The sequence below is a fragment of the Protopterus annectens genome, chromosome 9.part0 (genome assembly GCF_019279795.1).
Source record: "Protopterus annectens isolate FY-2018-M chromosome 9.part0, PAN1.0, whole genome shotgun sequence".
NCBI classification, from domain to species: Eukaryota; Metazoa; Chordata; order Ceratodontiformes; family Protopteridae; genus Protopterus; species Protopterus annectens.
In genome coordinates this window covers 249609541-249630894 of record NC_056743.1, presented here as the reverse complement: position 1 = coordinate 249630894, position 21354 = coordinate 249609541, and the positions used below count along the sequence as shown (strand labels likewise).

The 21354-nt window shown below is 43.7% G+C and overlaps 1 protein-coding gene across 1 annotated transcript in view; it reads left to right on the top strand.

Annotated features, from left to right (window-relative positions):
- Positions 1 to 21354, top strand: part of PSMD13 (proteasome 26S subunit, non-ATPase 13) — an 890326-nt gene that overhangs the window by 821304 nt on the left and 47668 nt on the right. The window contains exon 12 of the mRNA XM_044082827.1: positions 16414 to 16530. Within this exon, the coding sequence (XP_043938762.1) occupies positions 16414 to 16530 (117 nt within the window). The remainder of the gene's footprint in view (positions 1 to 16413; positions 16531 to 21354) is intronic.

Sequence of the window (21354 nt, the reverse complement as noted above, 5' to 3'; positions counted from 1 at the left end):
GTATGTTTCTCCACCCCCCCCCCCCCCACCACCACCAAAAAGGTCCTCTTCTAGGAACCAGAGGAGTGGCGGAAAAATGTGGTTCAAAAAATCTCAAGAGCCTTTCCAAGACTCGTGTAGAGAGGGAGTTTGCCCAGTGGCAGAGATAGGAACCAAAATGGAAGATGCCCTCTTGGCAGTGGTGGTCCACAAAATCAAGGTGTCAGGGATTCTTTCCCAGGCAAGCTGTCAGCGTTCCTGAAGGGAAACTTCAAATGCCGTAAACCATTTAATGCAGTTGGAGAAACACCATGACTGGGCTCAAACCAAACAAAACATCTTTATTATAAAACAATTCCACACAAGTTAAGCTCTTTCATTTCTCCAAAGTAAGAAATTTCTTGAGAACAAATAACCATGACTTAGCCCAAGCGTTTATAACAACCTCCCAGTCATGTGGCATAGTCAAATTAGTCCAATAATTAACAATTAACTAATCATATATAAATAGTAATGCATAAAATGTACTACAGTACAGTTTAAAAATGTTAAAAACATTATACCTGTAAATTTTTTTAACTTTTATAGGCAACTAATAGATACCGAATCATTGATTCCTGGCCAATTAGTAGCATTTAAAATCAATTGCCACTTTAATTCGCCTTTATCTAAGTGGTCAGCAGTACTAAAACCCCTCATATCATTTTTTATTTGCTCAATCACTGCAAACTTAAACCCATGCTCAGGGTACTTAACTATATGCCTATAAAGTGCATTGGTGTTCTTGCATTTTTTTAATACCCATCAAATGCTCATAAACTCTTTCCTCAAACTTCTTTGAAGTTTTTCCCACATAGAATACTGGACATGAACTATAACACGCCACATAAACTACCTGGTATGAATCACAAGAAAAATAACCCCTAATATTTTACCCAACACCTTTAATAAATAGGCAGTCTGTTGTCAAAATGTAGGGACACTGCTTACATTTATCACATTTCACCATACCTACTTTCCCCTTAACTTCTAACTTATTTTCTAATAGTAGTTTTATTGATTTGTCTTTTTTTTTACCTCATTCTAGGGGTATTCCCTGATGTATTGACCATGTGACTATCAATGGAAAACATAGCCCAATTCCTAAAATGTTACCAAATAGTATAACTGTCAAGGGAGGGGGTAAAAATAAATTTTATAGTTGTCTAAACCACCTCCAGTATACGTAGCACCCTGTGGTTGAACTTCCACCCTTCCCATCACTACACTATTTCTACTAGTCATCTCATGGCCAAGGAGAGGGGTGTACAAACCTTGCAATGTTAAGTTGTCAATCTCGCCTTCATTCTTGCTGGATGGGTTCGGAGCCGATCCTCTGCTCCGACTCTGCCTGTACCAAAGCTCGAGAGCTATTTTTACCGGCTCGAGGCTCCCCTGTATCCCACAATGCTAGGCGCTAACTACCCAGATCTCGTTTGCCGCTTCAGCTACGAGGTTGCGTTTTTGCCGGCTCTCAGGTTAGATTTATAAAAATCTCTTCTGGTAAGGTTTTTTCTTCCTTTTTGTAGTATTAGTTTTTTCTATTAGACCCACTTTACCCCTCTAGCGTATCCTCACCTAGATAGCTCCCTTTTCGGGTTTGTTTCTCGTTACCAACCCCACTCCTTAGATTACTAGACCTTCGGCTAATTTTTAGTTTAAACATTAGCTTAATCTTAAGCATAATTTTAGTATAAGATTTTCTATTTTTCAGTGTAAACAGTCTTAGTCTTTGTGTGTGTGTCTAGACTGAGTAAGTTTGAGTGTGGGTGTGTGTTGGTGTGTTTGTGACTTGTCATCCCTGTCAGGATGTCTAAGGATTCCAGGGTTTCAGGCTTCAAGAAGTGTGACTCGTGCTGTCAGAAGATGTCTCTGACAGACGGTCACACTTCTTGTGTTTATTGCCTGGGCCCTCTGCACCTGCAGGACTCTTGTTCTGTCTGCCATGCATTCAGTCCAAGAGTCCTGCAGGAACACAGGAACAAGCTTATTTTACGAGGCTTGTTGAAACCCGAAGGTTCCCTGACCAAGTCTTCGTCGGGCAAACCTTCGAAGCCCACAAAACCGTCTGCTCCAAGAACCGAGCCTTCGACTAGTGGTGCTGCTAGTGCTCCTACATCGGCTCTGGCTGGAGCCGATGCTACCAAGACTCAGTTGGCTCCGATCGTTGTCGGAACTGTCTGCGAGCCGTAAGCACTCCAGGTCTCCATCTTTGGAGTCAGTCCATTCGGCTCCAAGATCTCCTTTGCTTTCGGAGCGGAGCCATTGGTCCCATTCCTCTCGGTCTTCCAGGCTTTCAGAACACGACCTCGAGAGGGTGGTTAGCAGACTCCTTAAGTCGCAGGCACTGGCCCAGATGCTTCAGAGCCATTCTCAACAGACAGCGGCTATCCCCATTCTGTCGTAGTTTCCTCCGACTCAGACTCCTATGAGCTCAGAGCCGGGACCGTTGACACGTCTGAGCCGATACCACACCTTTCGGCTCCGTCGTCGGCTCCGATCTCTTCCATCGTTCCATCCTTGGAATGATCCGGGCGTCGGGACTCCCTCGTCGGCTCCGAGGGGGGCGAGTGGCATCGGACCCTTGTCCGACCCCGTTCTCCCTCTTGGAGCCTCGGCGCAGGTGAGTTCGGCCCCGACATCGGCCTCGGAGCTGTCCCTCTTGGTGCCGGGAGGGGTCCTTATCTCTTCGGAGCGGGGGCCTTCTTCCCTGCCTGATAGGGGTGCCTTTGAGGTCATGAGGAGTGTGCTGGCCCCTGTGCCTGCTCCTCGGTCAGCTCCCTCAGCTCCTCCCACTGTTGTGCCTGCCACGGTCTCTACCCATCCTCTCGACTCCGACCGCAGAGATCCAACGCCTCAGGTGCCCCCATTGGGAGCATCCTCCTCTTCTGAGGCCTCCCCTGATCCGTCAGGGGAGCCCCCTCGGAAAAGGAAATGCAAGAGGAAGCATATGGACTCTCCTGAGTCCGTCACATCCGACATCGACTTGGATGAGTCGGAAGGGTCCCCACGGTCCCCCTCCAAGGATGTCTCCTTTTCTGACATCCTTGAAATCCTCAGAGGGGGAACTGGTCTACCCTCAATCCTTCTGAGGATGAGTCGGTTTACCTAGAGGCTTTTGGTTCTCGCCCTTCCACCTCCTGGGTGTCTCCGCCCTTTGACCCCCTCATGGAAGTGGTGGTGCGGAAGGCATGGACGGCCCCTGACTCGATGGAACCTACCCCACGGAGGCATTCAAAATTTATCACAGCCCCTTCTGATAAACAGTTTTTAACCAAGGGTGTCCCTGTTGATGCCATGGTGGTGGCGGCAGCCACTAAGAAGGAACTGGCTGATCCTTCAGTACCGATCCATCCTCCTAATAAGGAATCTAGGACTATGGATAGGTACGGCAAGCGGATGTTTTCTTCAGCGACCTTTACCATGCGGTCGCTGAATTAGTTATGTCATTTCACCCACCTTCAAAGAGACATGCTCAAAGAAATGGGTGATACTTTACAGGATCCAACAGCTGCGGGGTCTCAAGACAAAATCAACTCCCAGCTGGCAACCCTGAACTCGATTGTTAACTCCTCTATGCGGCTTATTTGTTATGCGGCTGATGGGGCGAGGAGGGCTTCAGGCACAGGTGTGGCCTTAAGGCGTCACACCTGGATGCGGCTTTGTAACTTTGCTGACCCCCTCAAGGTGTCCTTCACGAACTCCCCCTTTGATGGTTCAGCATTGTTCGGACCTCAAGTGAAGGATACTTTGACCAGATGCGAACAGGATGCCAAGACACTCTCTGTCGTGGGAGTTCGTTTTTCCACCCCGTCTAGACCATACCCTAAGGGTCAGAAGGGTGGAAAAATGTAGTTTTGCAAACCACAGGGAGTCGCGCCTGACGCACGAGGTGAGTTCCCCTCTAGAAGCAGGGGGGGACAATAACAGACGCCGCCCTAGGGGCAGAGGGGGTCCGCAGAATCAGGGTAGCAGAGAAGCTGTCTCTGGCCAGCCCTTCCAGCATCCCTGAGATGCTGCCCGACTGTCCGCCTTCGGAGGCAGTCGGGTGAAGATTATCACTGTACCCAGAAGCCTGGCTTTCCCTCACCCAAGACAGATGGGTACGGTCAATTATATCAGAGGGTTACGAAATTCCCTTTGCCCACACCCCAACACAGCCAAAAAGGCCCCTTCCAGATGTTCCACCTGGTGTAAGGGAACAAGCAGTATTAGAAATCTCAAAACTGCTAAGAAAAAGAGCCATCCAACCAGTCCCAGCAGACCAGCAAGGATCCGGAATCTACTCCACGTTCTTTTTGGTACCAAAAAAGACGGGACTGGAGACCAATCTTGGATCTCAGCAGACTAAACAGGTCTGTCCAAAGAACGAAGTTCCGGATGGTCACGTTACAGTCCATTCTACCCTTTTTGCGCCAGGACAATTGGATGTGCTCTTTAGACCTTCAGGATGCGTACTACCACATCAAGATGCACAGGCGCTCCAGGAGGTTTCTCCGCTTCCGGCTGGGGGACAGTCACTACCAGTTCAGGGCCCTGCCCTTTGGTCTCAGTACAGCCCCCCCCCCCCCCCCCCCGAGTGTTCACCAAATGCATGGAAGTGGTTACGGCTCATCTGAGATGTCAAGGATTCCAGGTGTTTCCATATCTGGATGACTGGCTCCTTACCGCCACCACCAGGCGTCAACTTCTTCAGTCCAGAGATTACACCATTCAAACTTGCAAAGAGCTAGGTATCTCCATAAATTTCGAAAAGTCTGCCTTGTCGCCTTGTCAGTCTATTACTTCCATAGGCGCCATATTGGACACAGCTGAATTAAACGTAAAACTCACCGCACAGAGAGTTTCAGATATTCGCGCACATGTTCACATCCTTTTTCAGAGCAACAGGATACAGGCCAGGTTCGTACTGAAGACTTTAGGTCTCATGGCAGCTGCCATTACATTACTTCCCCTAGCTTGCTTTCACATGCGGATCCTTCAATGGATGCTCTTTTCCCAGTGGTCCTTTCAACAGCTTCCAATGTCACACAGCATTTTAATCACACAATTATGCAAGAAACACCTGTCTTGGTGGATGGTCTCCCCGCAAGTCATTCAGGGCAGACCCTTTGTCGTCGTCCCCCCCCCCCGGTTGCTATGGTGACAACGGACGCCTCCCTGATTGGGTGGGGGGGGCATTTTCAGGGCAGGACAGTCCAGGGCACATGGCAACCGTTCGAGCGCCACCTGCACATAAATGTCTTGGAGATGAGAGCAGTACTTTTAGCGTTGCAAGCCCTTCAGGACTCTCTTCCCATCGGGACTAGTGCAGTTCAGACGGACAATATGTCCGTAGTGTGGTACATCAACAAGCAGGGCAGAACCAAGTCCTACCCCTTGTGTTGAGAAGCACTCTGACTTTGGCAGTGGGCGATCTCTTCTCAGCGGTTTCTGATAGCAACGCATATCCCCGGGAAGTCCAACATAATAGCGGACAGGCTGAGCAGAGCCATTCTCATGCCGCACGAGTAGTCTCTCAAACAGTCAGTAGTGGAAGAGATTTTCCAACGATGGGGTCAGCCTTGCTGCAATCTTTTCGCAACACCTCAAAACAGCAAGTGTCACGACTTCTTCACTCTCTTCCCTCTTCCTGGCCATCCCCCCAGAGATGCTCTAGTCCACGATTGGCCCCGGGGTCTTCTGTATGCTTTCCCCCCACTTTCCATTAATCATACAGATGATTCAGAAAGCTACCGCGTTGAGATCCACAATGATCCTCATTGCCCCTTACTGGCCTCGACAAATCTGGTTTCCTTTCCTGCATAGTTACCTTTTGGAGCAGCCCTGGCATCTGGACCCAGTGCCAGATCTCTTGACCCATCAGTCGGGCGAGCTGCACCACTCCCTCCTCCCTCTCAACCTCACAGCTTGGTTGCTCCACTTCCAACCTTAGCCAGGCTTCCCTTTATTTCCCATTTGGTGCGAGACATCATTCTAGCTTCCCACAAATCTTCTACCACGAGGATTTATGCTAGCAAATGGAAACGCTTCTCCTTCTGGGCAGAGACTAGAAACATGGATCCTTTCACGGCACCGATCCAGTCAGTCTTAGATTTCTTGGCTGAACTTTTTCAATCGGGTTCTTCTTCGTCCACTATCAGAGTTCAGTTAGCGGCCATTTCAAATTTTCATGTTGGCCTGTCAGACTCCACTGTTATGTCCCATAAACTTTCTAAAGCCTTCCTTAAGGGTATCTTTTTACTTAAGCCCCCAATCAGAGATTCCCCCACCACAGTGGGATTTGAATCTGGTTTTAACCTCTCTCATTCTACCACCCTTTGAACCTGCGACTTCCTGTTCCTTGTTACTCTCATGGAAAACTCTATTTCTAGTGGCCATAACTTCCGCGAGGAGAGTCTCAGAGCTTCACGCCCTGTGCGTTCGTCGTCCTTATATGATTTTCCATAAAGATAGAGTATCCCTCAGAACTAACCCATCTTTTTTACCCAATATATCTTCTGAGGCAAATTTAAACCAGACTATTGATCTCCCAGTTTTCTTCCCTAATTACTCCAACAGAGCGGAACAAAAGTTGCATTTTTTGGATGTTCATCGTCAACCCTTTTACTACCTGGATAGAACCCTAAGAGTCTTTGTGGCCTGGTGAAGTGCAACAAACAGTTTAACGTCCTTAGCGTAGAAGTAGATGAGGCAAACTCTTTTGCCAAACTTATCCAACACCTGGGATTCTCTATTCAAGGGGTGGACAGAGGAGCTTTACTGGGTCAGCAAGTTAGGAAATCTGAGCAGCTGTTCCTGTCTTATGCGGAAGGGAAGAAAGGCCTCCCAGTTTCCAAAGTAACCCTTTCCAGGTGGTTGGCCTCTGTAATTACCTTCATCTATGAACTAAGGAGTCAAGAACTTGCCCACTCAACTAGAGCCTTAGCTACGTCAATAGCTTTTCAGGCTAGGTTACCTATAGACTCCATTTGTGCGGCAGCCACATGGGCCTCTCCTCATACCTTTATTTCTCATTACAAACTGGACATGGCCTCCAGAAGCCGAGCTAACTTTGGTTCCACCGTCCTGAAGAGTCTGTTCCGATGAGCCACCCAGGGCTGAGGTGCTAGGGATGCGGTCCCATCCAGCAAGAATGAAGGCGAGATTGACAACTTAACATTGAGAAGTTATGTACCTACCATAACGTTCCATGTTAGTTGTCTTCTCGCCTTCTTTCTTGCATCCCACCCTCCAACCCCCTAGCCTGGACAGACCGAAAGGATCTTGGGCCGTCTTTCATCCCAACTTGGACTCCCATAGTTGCCCTTTTTCTGGGTATGTTATAGTTAGAGGTATTACTCCTTCTCCTTTGTTCTGGGATCAGAACTGCTTTGGTGTTATCTATCAAACGAGATCTGGGTAGTTAGCGCCTAGCATTGTGGGATACAGGGGAGCCTCGAGCCGGTAAAAATAGCTCTCGAGCTTTGGTATAGGCCGAGTCGGAGCAGAGGATCGGCTCCGAACCCATCCAGCAAGAAAGAAGGCGAGAAGAAGACAACTAACATGGAACGTTATGGTAGGTACATAACTTCTCATTCTTTTATGCACCACTTCATCCTTGATCTGAACCAAAAATTCACTAGGATAACCACTCTTTCCAGACAAACCCAATAATACATCATATTCCTTACAAAACACATCAAAATCTGTAATCATCCTAGCTAATCTGACCAGTTCCCCTTTCACTACTGCTGCCTTCTTTTATCTAGGATGCCACCTAGTATAGTGCAGGTATGTATTAGCGAAGGTTTGTTTCCTCAGAGTCATGTCTGGTATTCTTTGTGGGAAAAACTTCAAGGAAGTTTAAGGAAAGAGTTTGAGCATTTGATGGATATTAAAAAATTTAGAACACCAATGCATTTTATAGGCATAGAGTTGAGTACCCCGAGCATCGGTTAAATTTGCAGTGATTTGAGCAAATAAAAAATGATATGAGGGGGTTTATTACTGCCGACCACTTGGATAAATGCGAATAAAAGTGGCACTTGATTTTAAATGCTACTAATTGGGCAGGAATCAATGATTCGGTATCTATTGTTTATTAAAGTTTTAAAAATTTAGAGGTATAATGTTTTTAACATTTTTAGACTGTATTGTAGTACATTTTATGTATTATTTGTATATGATTAGTTGATTGTTAGTTGTTGGACTAATTTGACTGTCACATGTCTGGTGGGTTGTTATAAATGCTTTGGCTAAGTCATGGTTATTTGTTCTAAAGAAGTTTCTTATTTTGGAGAAACAAAAGCACTTAACTTGTGGAATTGTTTTATAATAAAGACTTTTGGTTTGGTTTGAGCCCTGTCGTGGTGTTTCTCCAACTGCATTACATGGTTTACAGCATTTGAAGTTTGTTCTGGGTGGTATTCCAGGTTGGGACTGTTGGCTCCTGAAGGGAAGCCCGATTGTCTTCCTCTGGAGGCAATCATGGGATGCTTATCCTTGCACCCAAATGCCTGGCGAAATTTAAAAAAGATTCCTGGGTGCAACGGATCATATCCAAAGTTTACATCATTCCCTTTTCTCAATCTCCCCCATTCAAAAGAAAATCCCCGATGTTCCACCCAATCAGAGGGATTCAGAAGTGCAATAAATCCAGTAACTGCTAGACAAAGAGTCCCCCCAACAAGTCCCGCCAGACCAAGAAAGATCCAGAACCTACTTAAGATTCTTTAGTGCCCAAAAGGACAGGGGACTGGAGACCAGTTTTGGATCTCAGTGTACTGAACAAGTCCTGTTTGACAAAGTTCTGGATGGTCACTGTACAGTCTGTTCTCCCCTTTCTGAAGAAAGACTGCCGGATGTGCTCAATAGACCTTCAGGATGCGTATTACAATATAAAAATGGACAAATGCTCCAGAAGGTTTCTCCACTTCCGGCTGGGAGCCAGTCATTATCAATTCAGAGTACTGCCCTTTGGACTCACCACAGCCCCCTGGGTGTATGGCAGTAGTAGCAGCTCACTTGAGACTGCAAGGATCCCCAGTGTTTCTGTACTTGGATGACTGGCTCATAACATCAATTAATAGTCAGAGACTGCACCCCTCTACAGCTGTGCCCATCTGGGGATTACTGTCAATCTAGAAAATTCACATTTAACCCTGATGCAAAATTTAGAATTCATAGGGGCAGTACTAAATACTAAAACAACGATAACATTTCTTTCTCCAGAATGACATCTGAGAATTATGGTTCAGATTTGAAAGTTAATTCACAGGAAGAAGGTTCCAGCATGATTAGTCCTACAAGCTCTAGGATCCATGGCAGCTTCCGTAACACTAGTCCTGTTACCCAGGTTACACAAGAGACCGGACAGACTCCCCAGGCTTCTTACGACACCTCCTTGGAGCACCCCGCCGAAGAGGTCCCTCAGAAGAAGTTGTGTAAAAGGAGGCACATTGATTACCCTACGAAATCACTCACTACAAATACTGATTTCGAGGAAAGAGAAGAGTCTCCAAAATCACCACCTGACTAGGTCTTCTTCGGAGACATTCTTGAAATCCTTCACCAGAGGGGTGGTTGGTCTGCCCAAAACCCTTCCCTTGGAGGAATCAATACTGTGGGAGGCTTTTGGGTCCAGTCCATCTACTACTCGGTTGCCCCCCACCCCCACCCCCCCAGCTGACACACTCATTCAGCTCGTGTCTTCGAAGGCTTGGAAAGAATGGGATACCAGTGGAAACCTATCCCTAAATGTGCAGAGAAGGTTTTAAGTGCCTCTGTTGATAAATCGTTCTGGACCAAGAGTATCCCCCTAGATGCCATGGTTGTTACGGCAACCACCAAGAAGGAGCTGACCCAGTAAAGCTCCTCTGTCCTCCCCTTGAATAGAGAATCCCAGGTGTTGGATAAGTTTGGCAAAAGAGTTTGCCTCATCTACTTCTACGCTAAGGACGTTAAACTGTTTGTTGCACTTCACCAGGCCACAAAGACTCTTAGGGACTGAGCTAGAAAGTTCCATGACTGAGGCGATGTCTGCAAAGGGACAGGAGTTTTTTTCCTTCAGGGTGGCCCCGTACATTCTTTAGCCAGTGTGTCCATGAGCTTACTCTAACTCTGCGGAGGGTAGCTCAAAGGCGCCTGATTCCAGCATTGCCATACGGTGCCATGCCTGGATGAGGCTGTGCAATTTTGCAGAGTATTTCAAACAGTCCGTTATTAATGCTCCGTTTAATGGCTTCTCCTTGTTTGTGCCGACAGTCTGTGACATTTTATCCCAGAGTGAAAAAGATGGTAAGACCCTGTCTGCTGTCAGAATCCATTTTTCTACACCAGAAAGGACCCTTTCCAGGAACCAGCATGGGAGTACAAAGACATGGTTTCGGAAGTGGTAGGATCCTTTCCAGGACACTCAAGGAGACACTTCCCCTGAGGCAGAGGGGGATATAGTCAAAACAGGAGATACCGCCCACATGGCTGAGAGGGTCTGCAAAATCAGGGGTCGCGGGAAACTTTCCAGGACAAGGCCTTCCAGTGAATCCCGAACAGTTGCCCAACTGCCCTCCTGTGGAGGCAGTCGAGCGACGTTTTTCCTTGCACCCAGAAGCGTGGGAGGCCATCACAAATGACAACCGGGTGCTAAGGATTGTATCCGGAGGATGTTTCATTCCCTTTTCCAAAACTTGCAAACAAAGATGTCACCTTCCCAGTGTTCCACCCAATCAGAGGGAAGATGCAGCCCAAGAAGTAAAAAAAAAAAAGTTGCTGCAAAAAAAGGGTTATCCAAGAGGTCTCCCGTGATCAAATCAGATTGCGCATTTACTCCAGAGTCTTTTTAGTACCCAAAAAGATGGTGGACTTCAGACCTATTTCTGTCTGAACAAGTCATTGAAGCACATGACGTTGAGAATAGTCACAATTCAGTCCATCTTACCTCTTCTGAAGATGGTCAATTGGATGTGCTCTGTAGACCTAAAGGGACGGGGTACTACCATATAAAAATGGACAGGCGCTCCAGGTATTTTCTGCGTTTCAGGCTGGGAGCCGGTCACTACCAGTTCAGAGCACTTTTGCTTGGTCTCACCACGGCCCCCAGGGGTGTTCAGATGTTTAGCACTGGTTGCAGCTCATCTCCGACTGCAAGGTTATCAGATATTTCCATATCTGGATAACTGGCTTCTGACCGCTCAACCAGGCATCTACTCCTTCACGCCAGGGATTACTTTCTCAAGTTGGCCCCAACCCTGGGGATAACAGTCAACATACAGAAGTCTCTGTTGAACCCAGTACAAGCCATAATCTTCATTGGGGCCTGCCTGGACTTAAGGACCTCTTAGCTTACCTGATGCCAAATAGGGTATCAAACTTCAGATTTCACATCCGCCAAATTTTGACCCTTCCAAAATCTTCAGTCAGCTTAGTTCTCAGAGCATTAATCGCAATGGCGGCCACTATTACCCTTCTGCCCCATGGCACGTTTTATGTGTGGATATTACAATGGACGATAGCAGTCCAGTGGTCACTTCTCAGGAATCCTCTGAATTTTCCTATCAAACTATCTTGTGTGTGCAAGGAGTGTCTGCTTTGGTGACTTCACTCTGCAGAAGTTACTCAAGGACACTCATTTTCTGTTCCATCAGGCCACATTGACCACGGACACCTCCCAGCTTGGTTGGGGGGGCATTGTCTGGGTCAGATAGTCCAAGGCACGTGGATGCCCCAAGAGACCAAGTTGCATATCAGTGTACTGGAGATGAGAGCGGTTCTTCTAGCTTTGCAAGAACTCTACAGCGTTCTACCTCTGGGGACTGTTGTGAGTCAAACTGACTGTCAGTGGTTTGGTACATCAACAAACGGAAGGATCAGGTCTTGCCCCCTATGTGGAGAAGCAGTGAGAGTGTGGCAGTGGGCAATTTCTACCAGCTGCTTTCTGGTAGCAATGCACATTCTGGCGGAGTCCAACATATTAGCTGAAAGGCTCAGCCAAGTGTTACTGATGCCTCATAAGTGGTCTCTGAATTAATCAGTGGCAGACATGATCTTCCAGAAATGGGGTCATCCTTGCTGCGATTTCTTTGCGTCCCCTTTCAACAGCAAATGCAGCAGGTATTTTGCTTTGATCTTTCCTCAGGGACAGTCCCCCAGGAAAGCTGTAGTCCATGCTTGGCCCTCTGATCTTCTCTATGCCTTTCCTTCTCTGCTGTTAATTCCCAAGTTTCTACAGAAAGCTCTCAGGTTGCAGAGCAAAGTAGTTGTCATTGCCCCTTTTTGGCCTCGACAAACATGGCTCACTTTTTTTGGTTTCACCTGGTTTGCCCTTCGATGAGATTGGATCTGTCAAGATCTGCTTTCTCATCCATCGGGGCATCCACATCCAGACATACAAGGCCTGAAACTAACCGCATGGTTTTTCAACTCCCGATGATGGCAAGATTTCCCAGGCTTTCTTCCTCCATTCAAGATATTTTGATCTCCTCACATAGGTCTTCAGTGCACAAAATTTACAAGAGTAAATGGAGAAGATTTTCATTGTGGTATGAACAGAAACGGCTCCCTTTACAGCTCCACTGGCAGTCATTCTAGACTCTTTTGGTATTCTTTTCAGGTCTGTCGCTAGTTATTCCACTATCAAAGGTGCAGCTAGCTGTTATGTCCAGTTTTCACACTGGTCTGTGATTCCTTATCCTTTGCTTCTTCTAACCCGTGTAAAGCAATTCTTAAGGGCATTTTCCTGCTCCAGCCTCTTGTGAAAGATCCTACTCCCCCGTGGGATCCGACTATGATTTTGCAAGCTTTGGTCTATCTGCCCTTCGAACCTTCAGCTACTGTGGATTTGAGATTTCTTTCCTGGAAAACTGTTTTTAGTAGCTATTACATCTGCCAGAAGAGTGTCTGGGCTTCAAGCCCTTTCAGCAAAATTTCCATATTTGATTTTCCACAAGGACCGAGTGACCTTGCGTACTAATCCTCCTTTTTTACCCAAGGTGGCTAAGGAGGGAAAATTATTCACTTCATCAATCTTCTGTCTTTTTTCCTAATTATCAAAATAAAGGTGAATACACACTGCATTTGTGTACATAGGCAGCTTCATTTTTATTTACATAGAACCAAGCCCTTCAAGAAGTCTGATCAGTTCTTCGTCTCCTTTTCAGATGCAAGGAGAGGTAGATCTGTTACCAAAGTTATGCTAGCAAGATGGTTGAAAGACTGCAATACCTTTGTCTACTTTCAAAAATGTTCCTTTACTAGGACAAGTAAAGGCCCATTCTACAGGGTCTCTGGCTACATCTCAGGCTTTTTGGTCTCGAGTTTCAGTTGAAGATATTTGTGCTGCTGCTACTAGGTCAAATCCCCACACCTTTGTTGCGCATTACAAATTGGACATAATATCCAGGAAATAGAAGTGCTTTTGGTTCTGCTGTACTCCAGAATATCCTTCCATGAGGGCCACCGTAGATTCTAGTAGCTGGGGCCTCTGTCCAACAGGTTAATGAAATGAAGAGGACAACTTCAGATAAAGAAGTTATGTTCTTACCAGTAATGTTCCATCTGTGTTGTGCATCTTCATTTCTATTAAACTTCCCGTCCCTTCCCCATTCAAATGTTTGAGAAGCCTGGTAGAATTTCAGAGGAATCTCTGTTCCTCCTGTTGAGCTCCTGATGTTGCTTACTTATAGATATGTATATACATATTTAATCTGTTTTATGAGTATGATAATGTTCTTTGTGTTATGCTTGGCAAACTCAATCTGAGCTATTCCGGGGAGAAGAGCATTGTGGGTAGGGAGGAGGAGCTCAAGTCAGGAAGCTGAAGCTAAAAAAGTGGTCCGTCAGTTCCAAGGATCAGAGCCAATACCCACATGTCAATGGAAATGAAGATGGACAACATAGATAGAACATTATGGTAAAAACATAACTTCTTTTTTTAGGCAATAATCTGTTTTTAAACAGACTATTGTCTCTCATTTGGTTAAGCCTGCTCAGTATTTGAGCTTATCTGGCAGGAATGTTATTCCATAAAGAGTTAATTTACAGTGGTGCAGACACCATTGTTTATCAGGAGCAAACCTCTTAGACCAGGTTAAAGTATTTGTGTTTTTTAAACAAGAAAGCTGTTTAATGTGATGTTGTCCTATCTCGCCTTAATTATTAGCTGGTTGAGTTTGGATCCGAACATCGGATTTAATTCTGCCTAATACAAAAATCTTGAGGTCTTCCACTAGCTTGTGACTAAAACCCTATCCCATCATGCATTAGGAGAGCTCCCCATATCTCGTTTTCCGCTAAATAAGATCGGGTGCTCTTCCTACTGGCTTTGGCTAAGTAGATTTTTTCTTCATATTTGACAGAAATTGTTAGAAATATCTAACTGTGTTTATTTGTTTTGATAACGTATATTGTGTGTGTTCTCACTGGTTTCTTCCTGACCTTTCACTGCTGTTGGCCATTTCCCGACAAGCCTGGTTTTAGTTGGAGGGCTTTCCTTTCTATTCTCTTCCTTTAACTCCTCAAGGCTAGTTCGTTTCAATTGGGAGAGCTGCCTTACTGCTAGTAGAGTTTCAGAGATGCAAGCATAGTCAGTAAAGCCCCCCCACATGCTTTTCCACAAAGACAGAGTATCCCTACCTACAAACACATCCTTTCTACCCAAAGTATGTTCAGAATATAATTTAAACCAATCCATAGAATTACCCCCCCCCCCAACTATGAGAATAAGACAGAATATATGTTGCACCAACTGGACAAAAAAAAAGGCGCTCCTGTGTCTGAAGTCACACACTCGAAATGGCTATTCGATTGTATTACCTTTGCTAACAAATCTCAAAACAAAACTTCCCCATAAAGTAAAAGGTCATTCTACAAGAGCCATGACTACCTCTTCTGCAAGAATACCTATTGAAACCATTTGTGCTGCAGCAACATATGCAAGGCCATATACCTTTATCACTCATTACAAAGTCGATTTGGCCTACAGGAACAGGGCCTCCTTTGGGTCCACTGTTCTAAAGAATATTCTCCCATGAGCCAAGAATGTCCCAACCAGCTAAGAATGAAGGCGAGATATGACAACATCACATTAAGAAGTTACGTACTCCCATAACGTTCAATGTGTGTTGTCCATCTCAACTTCATTCTTACATCCCACCCTCCTTCCCCCAGCCCTTGGCTCCTGGAAGACCGAGCCGATGCAATTGGCTGTTATTGTTCTCTGACCCTCTTGATTACTCTGAGGTAGTCAGTGATTTTTATTTAGTGTCATAGTTATATCTGCAAACAAGATCTGGGGAGCTCTTCCAATGCATGATGGGATAGGGTTTAGCCATGAGCTAGTGGAAGACCTCGAGCTTTTGTACTAGGCCGAATCGGATCCGATGTTTGGATTCAAACCCAACCAGCTAAAAATGAAGGTGAGATGGACAACACATGGAATGTTATGGTGAGTACATAACTTCTTATTTTATTGCCATCATAATTAGACCATCTTTTGTACGTTAAGTTGGCAATCCTGTTGAATGGTGCCATTATATTCTGCATTGGCATCTGGTTGTATCATCTATGCATTGTTTTTTCCTTTTGTTAACAAGACAACCCAAGCCAAAACCAGTGGTTATATTTCCAACATTACTTCATGCTTTCCCATCCCCCCCATTTGGCAGTCCCATGTGTTCCTGTCCTTTTTATTTAGCAGAGTAAGGAAGGGAATGACTACTGAAGGTGTTCAGTGTGTATTTGATTATTTTATTTACACTGCCAGCATGTGTAATACTACTAAGAAAATGAAAGGCTTTTCCCCTCGGTTTCCCACTCCATGCATTTGCTTAAAAGGAATTTAATCAGTGTTATGGATTTGCGGTTTTGTTTGAATCATTTCCTGTGAAAGGCCAGGGGCTAGGATGTTTATTGTTAAAAAAAAATGCCTTCAACAAGTGCATAGAAGACAAAGAAATTTGGGAGAAAGCTTCACATTTTTATAGCCTGCTGTATGTCCAAGATTTAGTGATGCTATTTGCTTTGTAGTTTCCTTATTTCATTAAATAGTGTTCTTTCAAAATGTGAGGGGAGCATTAATTTTTATCTAGCAAGAATTCCACCATAAGATTTTCATTTGCTGTCATTCTGTCTTATTTCTGTAATTTAGGTTTCCAATTGAGGAGCTGTTTTTAGTCATTTGACATTTACCTGTTGGATAGAGAACTTTGCCCAGTCAGATTGTTCTAACATATATAGTAAATGTAATTAATGCTTTGCTGAAGTTTAAGTAATGCAGAATTTATCAGTTTATCAGCTGACAAGATTATTTAGCAGTAAGCAATTTTTCAGAACATTGAAAGATTTGTGCTTGTATGATCTTTAAGTAGGGTAAGAGAAATATATTGACTAACCTTTTTTTATGTCCTGAAATGGATTCAGGTAGAGCTGCTGGTAATGAAGGCATTATCTGTTGGACTAATCAAAGGAAGTATTGATGAAGTCGACTGTCGAGTGCACATGACTTGGGTACAGCCGCGGGTCTTAGATTTACAACAGGTATTGATCAAGTTGTTGAAAGCTTGTTTCTTTTTGCTTTTTGTCTTACTGAGGACATGTGGAAGCAAAACAGCCTTATATAAAACAAAAATTGACGTACACTATCAAACCTTGCATCTTCAAGCATGTTTTAAAATTAGCCATAACATTAAACACTTATCTAACTGATTCAAAAAGATGTGTTTTGGGATAAACTTGGGTGCAGTTCCTATGCAGATTTTTTTCACATTATCAGTAGGTTGGGAAGTAACATTGAAGGTGTTATCATTGAATATCACACTATCTTGAAAGGAGATGATGTAGGATTGAGACCTTAAAACGTTTCTGCCTTTTTCAGTCATGTTGTAACTATTAAGATGGCATTCTGCAATATTGTTGAAGAGAAGTGGGAAGAATGCTGCTCAGGGATAACGGGCTCTCTTAGCAGATACTGTGAATTTTAGCAATATTTGACTTTATTTGAATACATACTGTGTTATAGTTTCAGAAGCCTTGAAGTGTCAACTTTCAGTTGGCCAAGGATATAAAAAGATTTTTAAAGCGCAGGGAGATTCTTGGGTAGGTTTTGTCCTGACTAAATAAAGCTTCATCAGTCAGAAGTTAAGTCCTAATCATAACCTTCAGCTGACCAGTAAACAGCATAACCCGTGGAGTGCCACAAATCACGAGACTTTCAGCAGCTACAGTTTGAGAATTTTAGCAATTCACAGTAGGATCCATATATCAGATTCTGAGAAACATGTTGTTTCACTACCATGTGCATAAAGTTGTATGCCAGTCCGTTTTTCTTGCATTTAATTTGGACTACCAGTGTAGAACTGAATTTGTACATGAATATGTGCATTATTTTTGTTGCATTATAAAATAATTTCTTAGATGACCTACATCATTGTAGATGTCATCTTCCTGTAATAAACCCACAGAGCTTGCCTGTGCTTGTGAAAGCTTGGGAAAAGATCTGCATATTATGTGCTTTTACTGTATGGAGCCTGAATTAAAATGTCACTTCTGAAGTTGCCAGAGCTTTACGTAATATATTGCTGTAAGCATGAAACACGCCAAGTATCCACTTGGTGAAGTTAAAAAATGGAGACTTTTGCTGAAGCTTACAGAATATTGCATGTGTCGGAAGCATTTCAGCAAAGGTGGGTTTCTACATCTTCCTATTAGAAGTACAAAGAGCCGTCATGACAGCAGTAAAATATAAAATAGTGTAAGAACAAAGACCATTCTTTAGCCAGATGGTTTAGTGCTTAAGTTGCATTTAACCACTATGCTCTTTGCCTATTGCACCCAAGGAACATTCCCTTCCTTTAACTTGTGCCTTGGCCATAGTTGGTTCTCCTTGACTGCCAAACCTGCACCAGCATTAGTCATGTCATCTGCGGTGTGCCTTTTTTCCCAGCACTGTGTTTTGCCACTAACTATGTGGACTTTTAGCTTACACTGCCCAGGAATGAGTTGTACTGGCTTATCCACAGCTTTATCTATGGGTGCTACACTTAGAGTTCTGTTCAGTCTGCCATTCTTTAGTCTTGGAGCATTGGCTTGTGTTGCAGAACTACAGATGTTCCATTTTCTTTCCAACTGTAATTGCACTGTATCTGTCCCGTGTCATCTTGAATTGTTACTCTTTCTGATGCTACAGTTCTTTGGGAATGCTACCCATCTACTTCCTTTTCATTGAAAAATATTTCCTTGACTTCCTTTAACTTTTCAACTTTCATCTTCAGATTATTTTTTAAGGTCCTTCTTGTGTGATTTCTTTTGAGGCAGTCAACTTTTTTTTCCATCTCTTCCTTATTTTCTTTCTTTGTGACTGCATATTATGGCCTTTCTGCATTTCTTTATCTGGCTTCTTTTAAATACCATGTAACATTTTGTTCTGTGTGTTGCTTGGTGTTCTCCATTCTGTAATGAAAAATTAAGTATCCAGAATTATACAGCACACCGAGTAGACAGGTCTTCCCAGCTGTCTTTGCATTGGAAAAATAACTTTTCAGCTGGTCTCTTTCTAGATATGTTAGCATTATATACTTGCCTTAGGCCAGTTGGATTGATTTGGCCCAGTAAGGCTGTGCTTCCTCAGGGTGCCCCGCATTGGGCTTTGACAGAGTCATTAGGCCTTACATGACCAAGAGATTTACCTAAGAGACACTAGAGCATGCATGTCATTTTCCTACTGGTAGTCTTGACACTGTAGTAGTTACATGTCCAGTATTTGCGGTTTCATGCCTCTTGTATGGCTCATTGTAGTCGGTTGCTGTTCCTGAGTGCTCAACAGGGTTTCCAACTGAAAACTGATTGCATTAACCATCTGCTTTTGTGTACCACTCCAGTTACTGTATGACTGGGCTTACTTTGAAAACTAACAGAGAGGTACTGTTTTCTTTTGCTTCTCTTGTTGATATGGGGTTTATGGATGCTTGTTGAGGAATAAAGTTACAAAAGATGTTGTTCTTTTTTCTGCTTTTCCCGGTTAGGAGTCACCACAGTGGAACTCCCGTCCGCTAATAATTGGCAGTAGATTTTTATGGTGCTGAGATGCCAGCTCGACGCCCAACCTTCAATGAAGGCACGCCCATTCACGCATGTCTTTCGAACGCCACACAACCGCGGGGAGGACATGCAGACTCCATACAGAAGGCACTCCAGCCGGGAATCGAATGGGAGAACCTCTTGCTGGGAGGCGACAATGCTACCGCTGCATCACTGCGGCTGATAAAGTTATAAAAAATAATTGTGGCATAGTCCATCTCACAGCAAGAGCACAAACACTAGTAAGGATAAAAAATGCAGATACTGTGATGAGTGGTAATTTCTAATCACAAGGACATTTCAGCAGTATGGCAAAGAAATGCTTATTGCAGTCACAGATGATAAAAATCCCAGAAAAGTGAAACATGAGGTGTATTTACTTGAGTGATGGGAGGCAGAGGTGGATAGAAAAAAAAGATCCACTTTGCTGAAGCTGTTAAACAGCAAAAAAAAAGTAGAAGACAACCAAAGTAGTAATAAAGTTAATTTCAACGCAACAGTGGGTAATGTAAGAGCAAGCATGCAAAGAAGTACAAGTTAGGATGGTTAGTAACGTAAATGAGACATGCGAATTCGGTCAGTATCAATCAGAGGAAGTTAAAAAAGATTGGTAAGAGATTAGATAAGCAATTCACAAAGATACAGTGGGGGGGTATAGGTATGTCTCCTAAATATGCAACAAAGTCTAGAAGATTAAGGATCTTTGTTTGGAACTGTTTACATAGATATTTTTATACCCCAAGTCGATGCCAAAGAATTTTTCCTCAGGTAGACAGCAAATGTTGGAGGTGTGGGGAAGAAAGAGGTACCTAGGGGCACATGTTCTGGGACTGTAATGAGTTGACAGACTTCCTCCAGACTACTCTGCTGGAGATGCTGGGCGAGCAAATTGGTGGAACTAAGGAAATGATTTTTTGAGCTGTGATACAGAATCAGAATCGCCCAGATATAGTAAGGCCTTGTTGAGTCTAATTATGATGGCTGTCAAAAAAGCAGTTACTAGAAAATGGAAATCGGCGACTAAGCAAACTTTACTGGACGTAGCAAAGATAGTAACCGAGAGAAAACTGGAATTTGGGATCTTTAGAAAAGGGTAGGAGCAAATTACACAGGAAAAAATGGGAAATGTGGGATCAATACATGCAGAGGAAGGAACAAGGTTTAAAAGAAGGCAGGATTTGAATGAGCTATGTAATGTTTGACAATGACTGGATATGTTATAAGTGATGTATAATGTTTGCAGCTACATTTGTGTCGAGATCGTTTGTAATGTATAATGTTTGCAGCTGAGATCATGTAGATATGGTTTATTTTCATCTGTATAAATGTAAGCTTGGCAGTGTTGTATGTGTAAAAAAAAAAAAAAAAAAAAAAAAATCAGTCAGGATGTATGAGTGAGTTACACAGACCCTGAGAGAGGAATTACAGGAGATGTTTGATCAGGGGTAATACATTAGTTTACGTCTATGTTAACATGTTTAATGGCAAAATATAAGCTAATAAACATGTTTTACTTTAATATATAGCAACAGTATACATTACTGATGCATAATCTGAAATAGTCTTTAAGTTCAAGAAGTCAGCAAGTGGAGAAAGAGATGAAGCGATAGGGGACCAGATGACAGGCCCCTCAAAAATGCTTCAACTGGGCCCCCCAAATGCTTAGGCTGCTAGCTTACCTTCAGGTAGTTTGATGTTGCTATATGTAAGTTCCATCCGGCATTAATTGTTGCTACTGCCTCCTTTCCATTTGTGTGTTCTTTTGGCAGGTTTCTTGGTTTACAAATTCTTGTTTATATTTTTATTGAACACAAGTTATCATATTTTATCAAGTCTTTTTTTTTTCTTCTAAATCATTTTGTTTTAGGTGTATAATTCCATATTGTTACTAAATTTGAGGTGTCGTGTTTAGACCATTTCTCTTATCAAGTCCCTTTCCATTCTTCACCTTCATGTGTACTAGCCATGTTTTATATCCTGTCAACCAAAAGACATACTTTTTTATTAGGTTTTCAGCAGTTTCACTTTTTAAAACAATGAAAAGGAATAACCCCTGCTAAACAGTCTTTCCTTTGAACAGACATACATCCCTATCTTACCAATGCTGCCATCCTGTGAGCTGCGTCAGGGCTTCCTAATTTATTCTCAGACTTTCTGTATGGTACTGTCAGAAGTCTTGCTGAAATCACAATGAAAATGCTGATGGGAAGCCTTTGTCTTTATGGCTGCCTGACTGGATGTCTGTGGAAATTCTGATGACCGTAATTGAGGTCCTTATAATAGTGT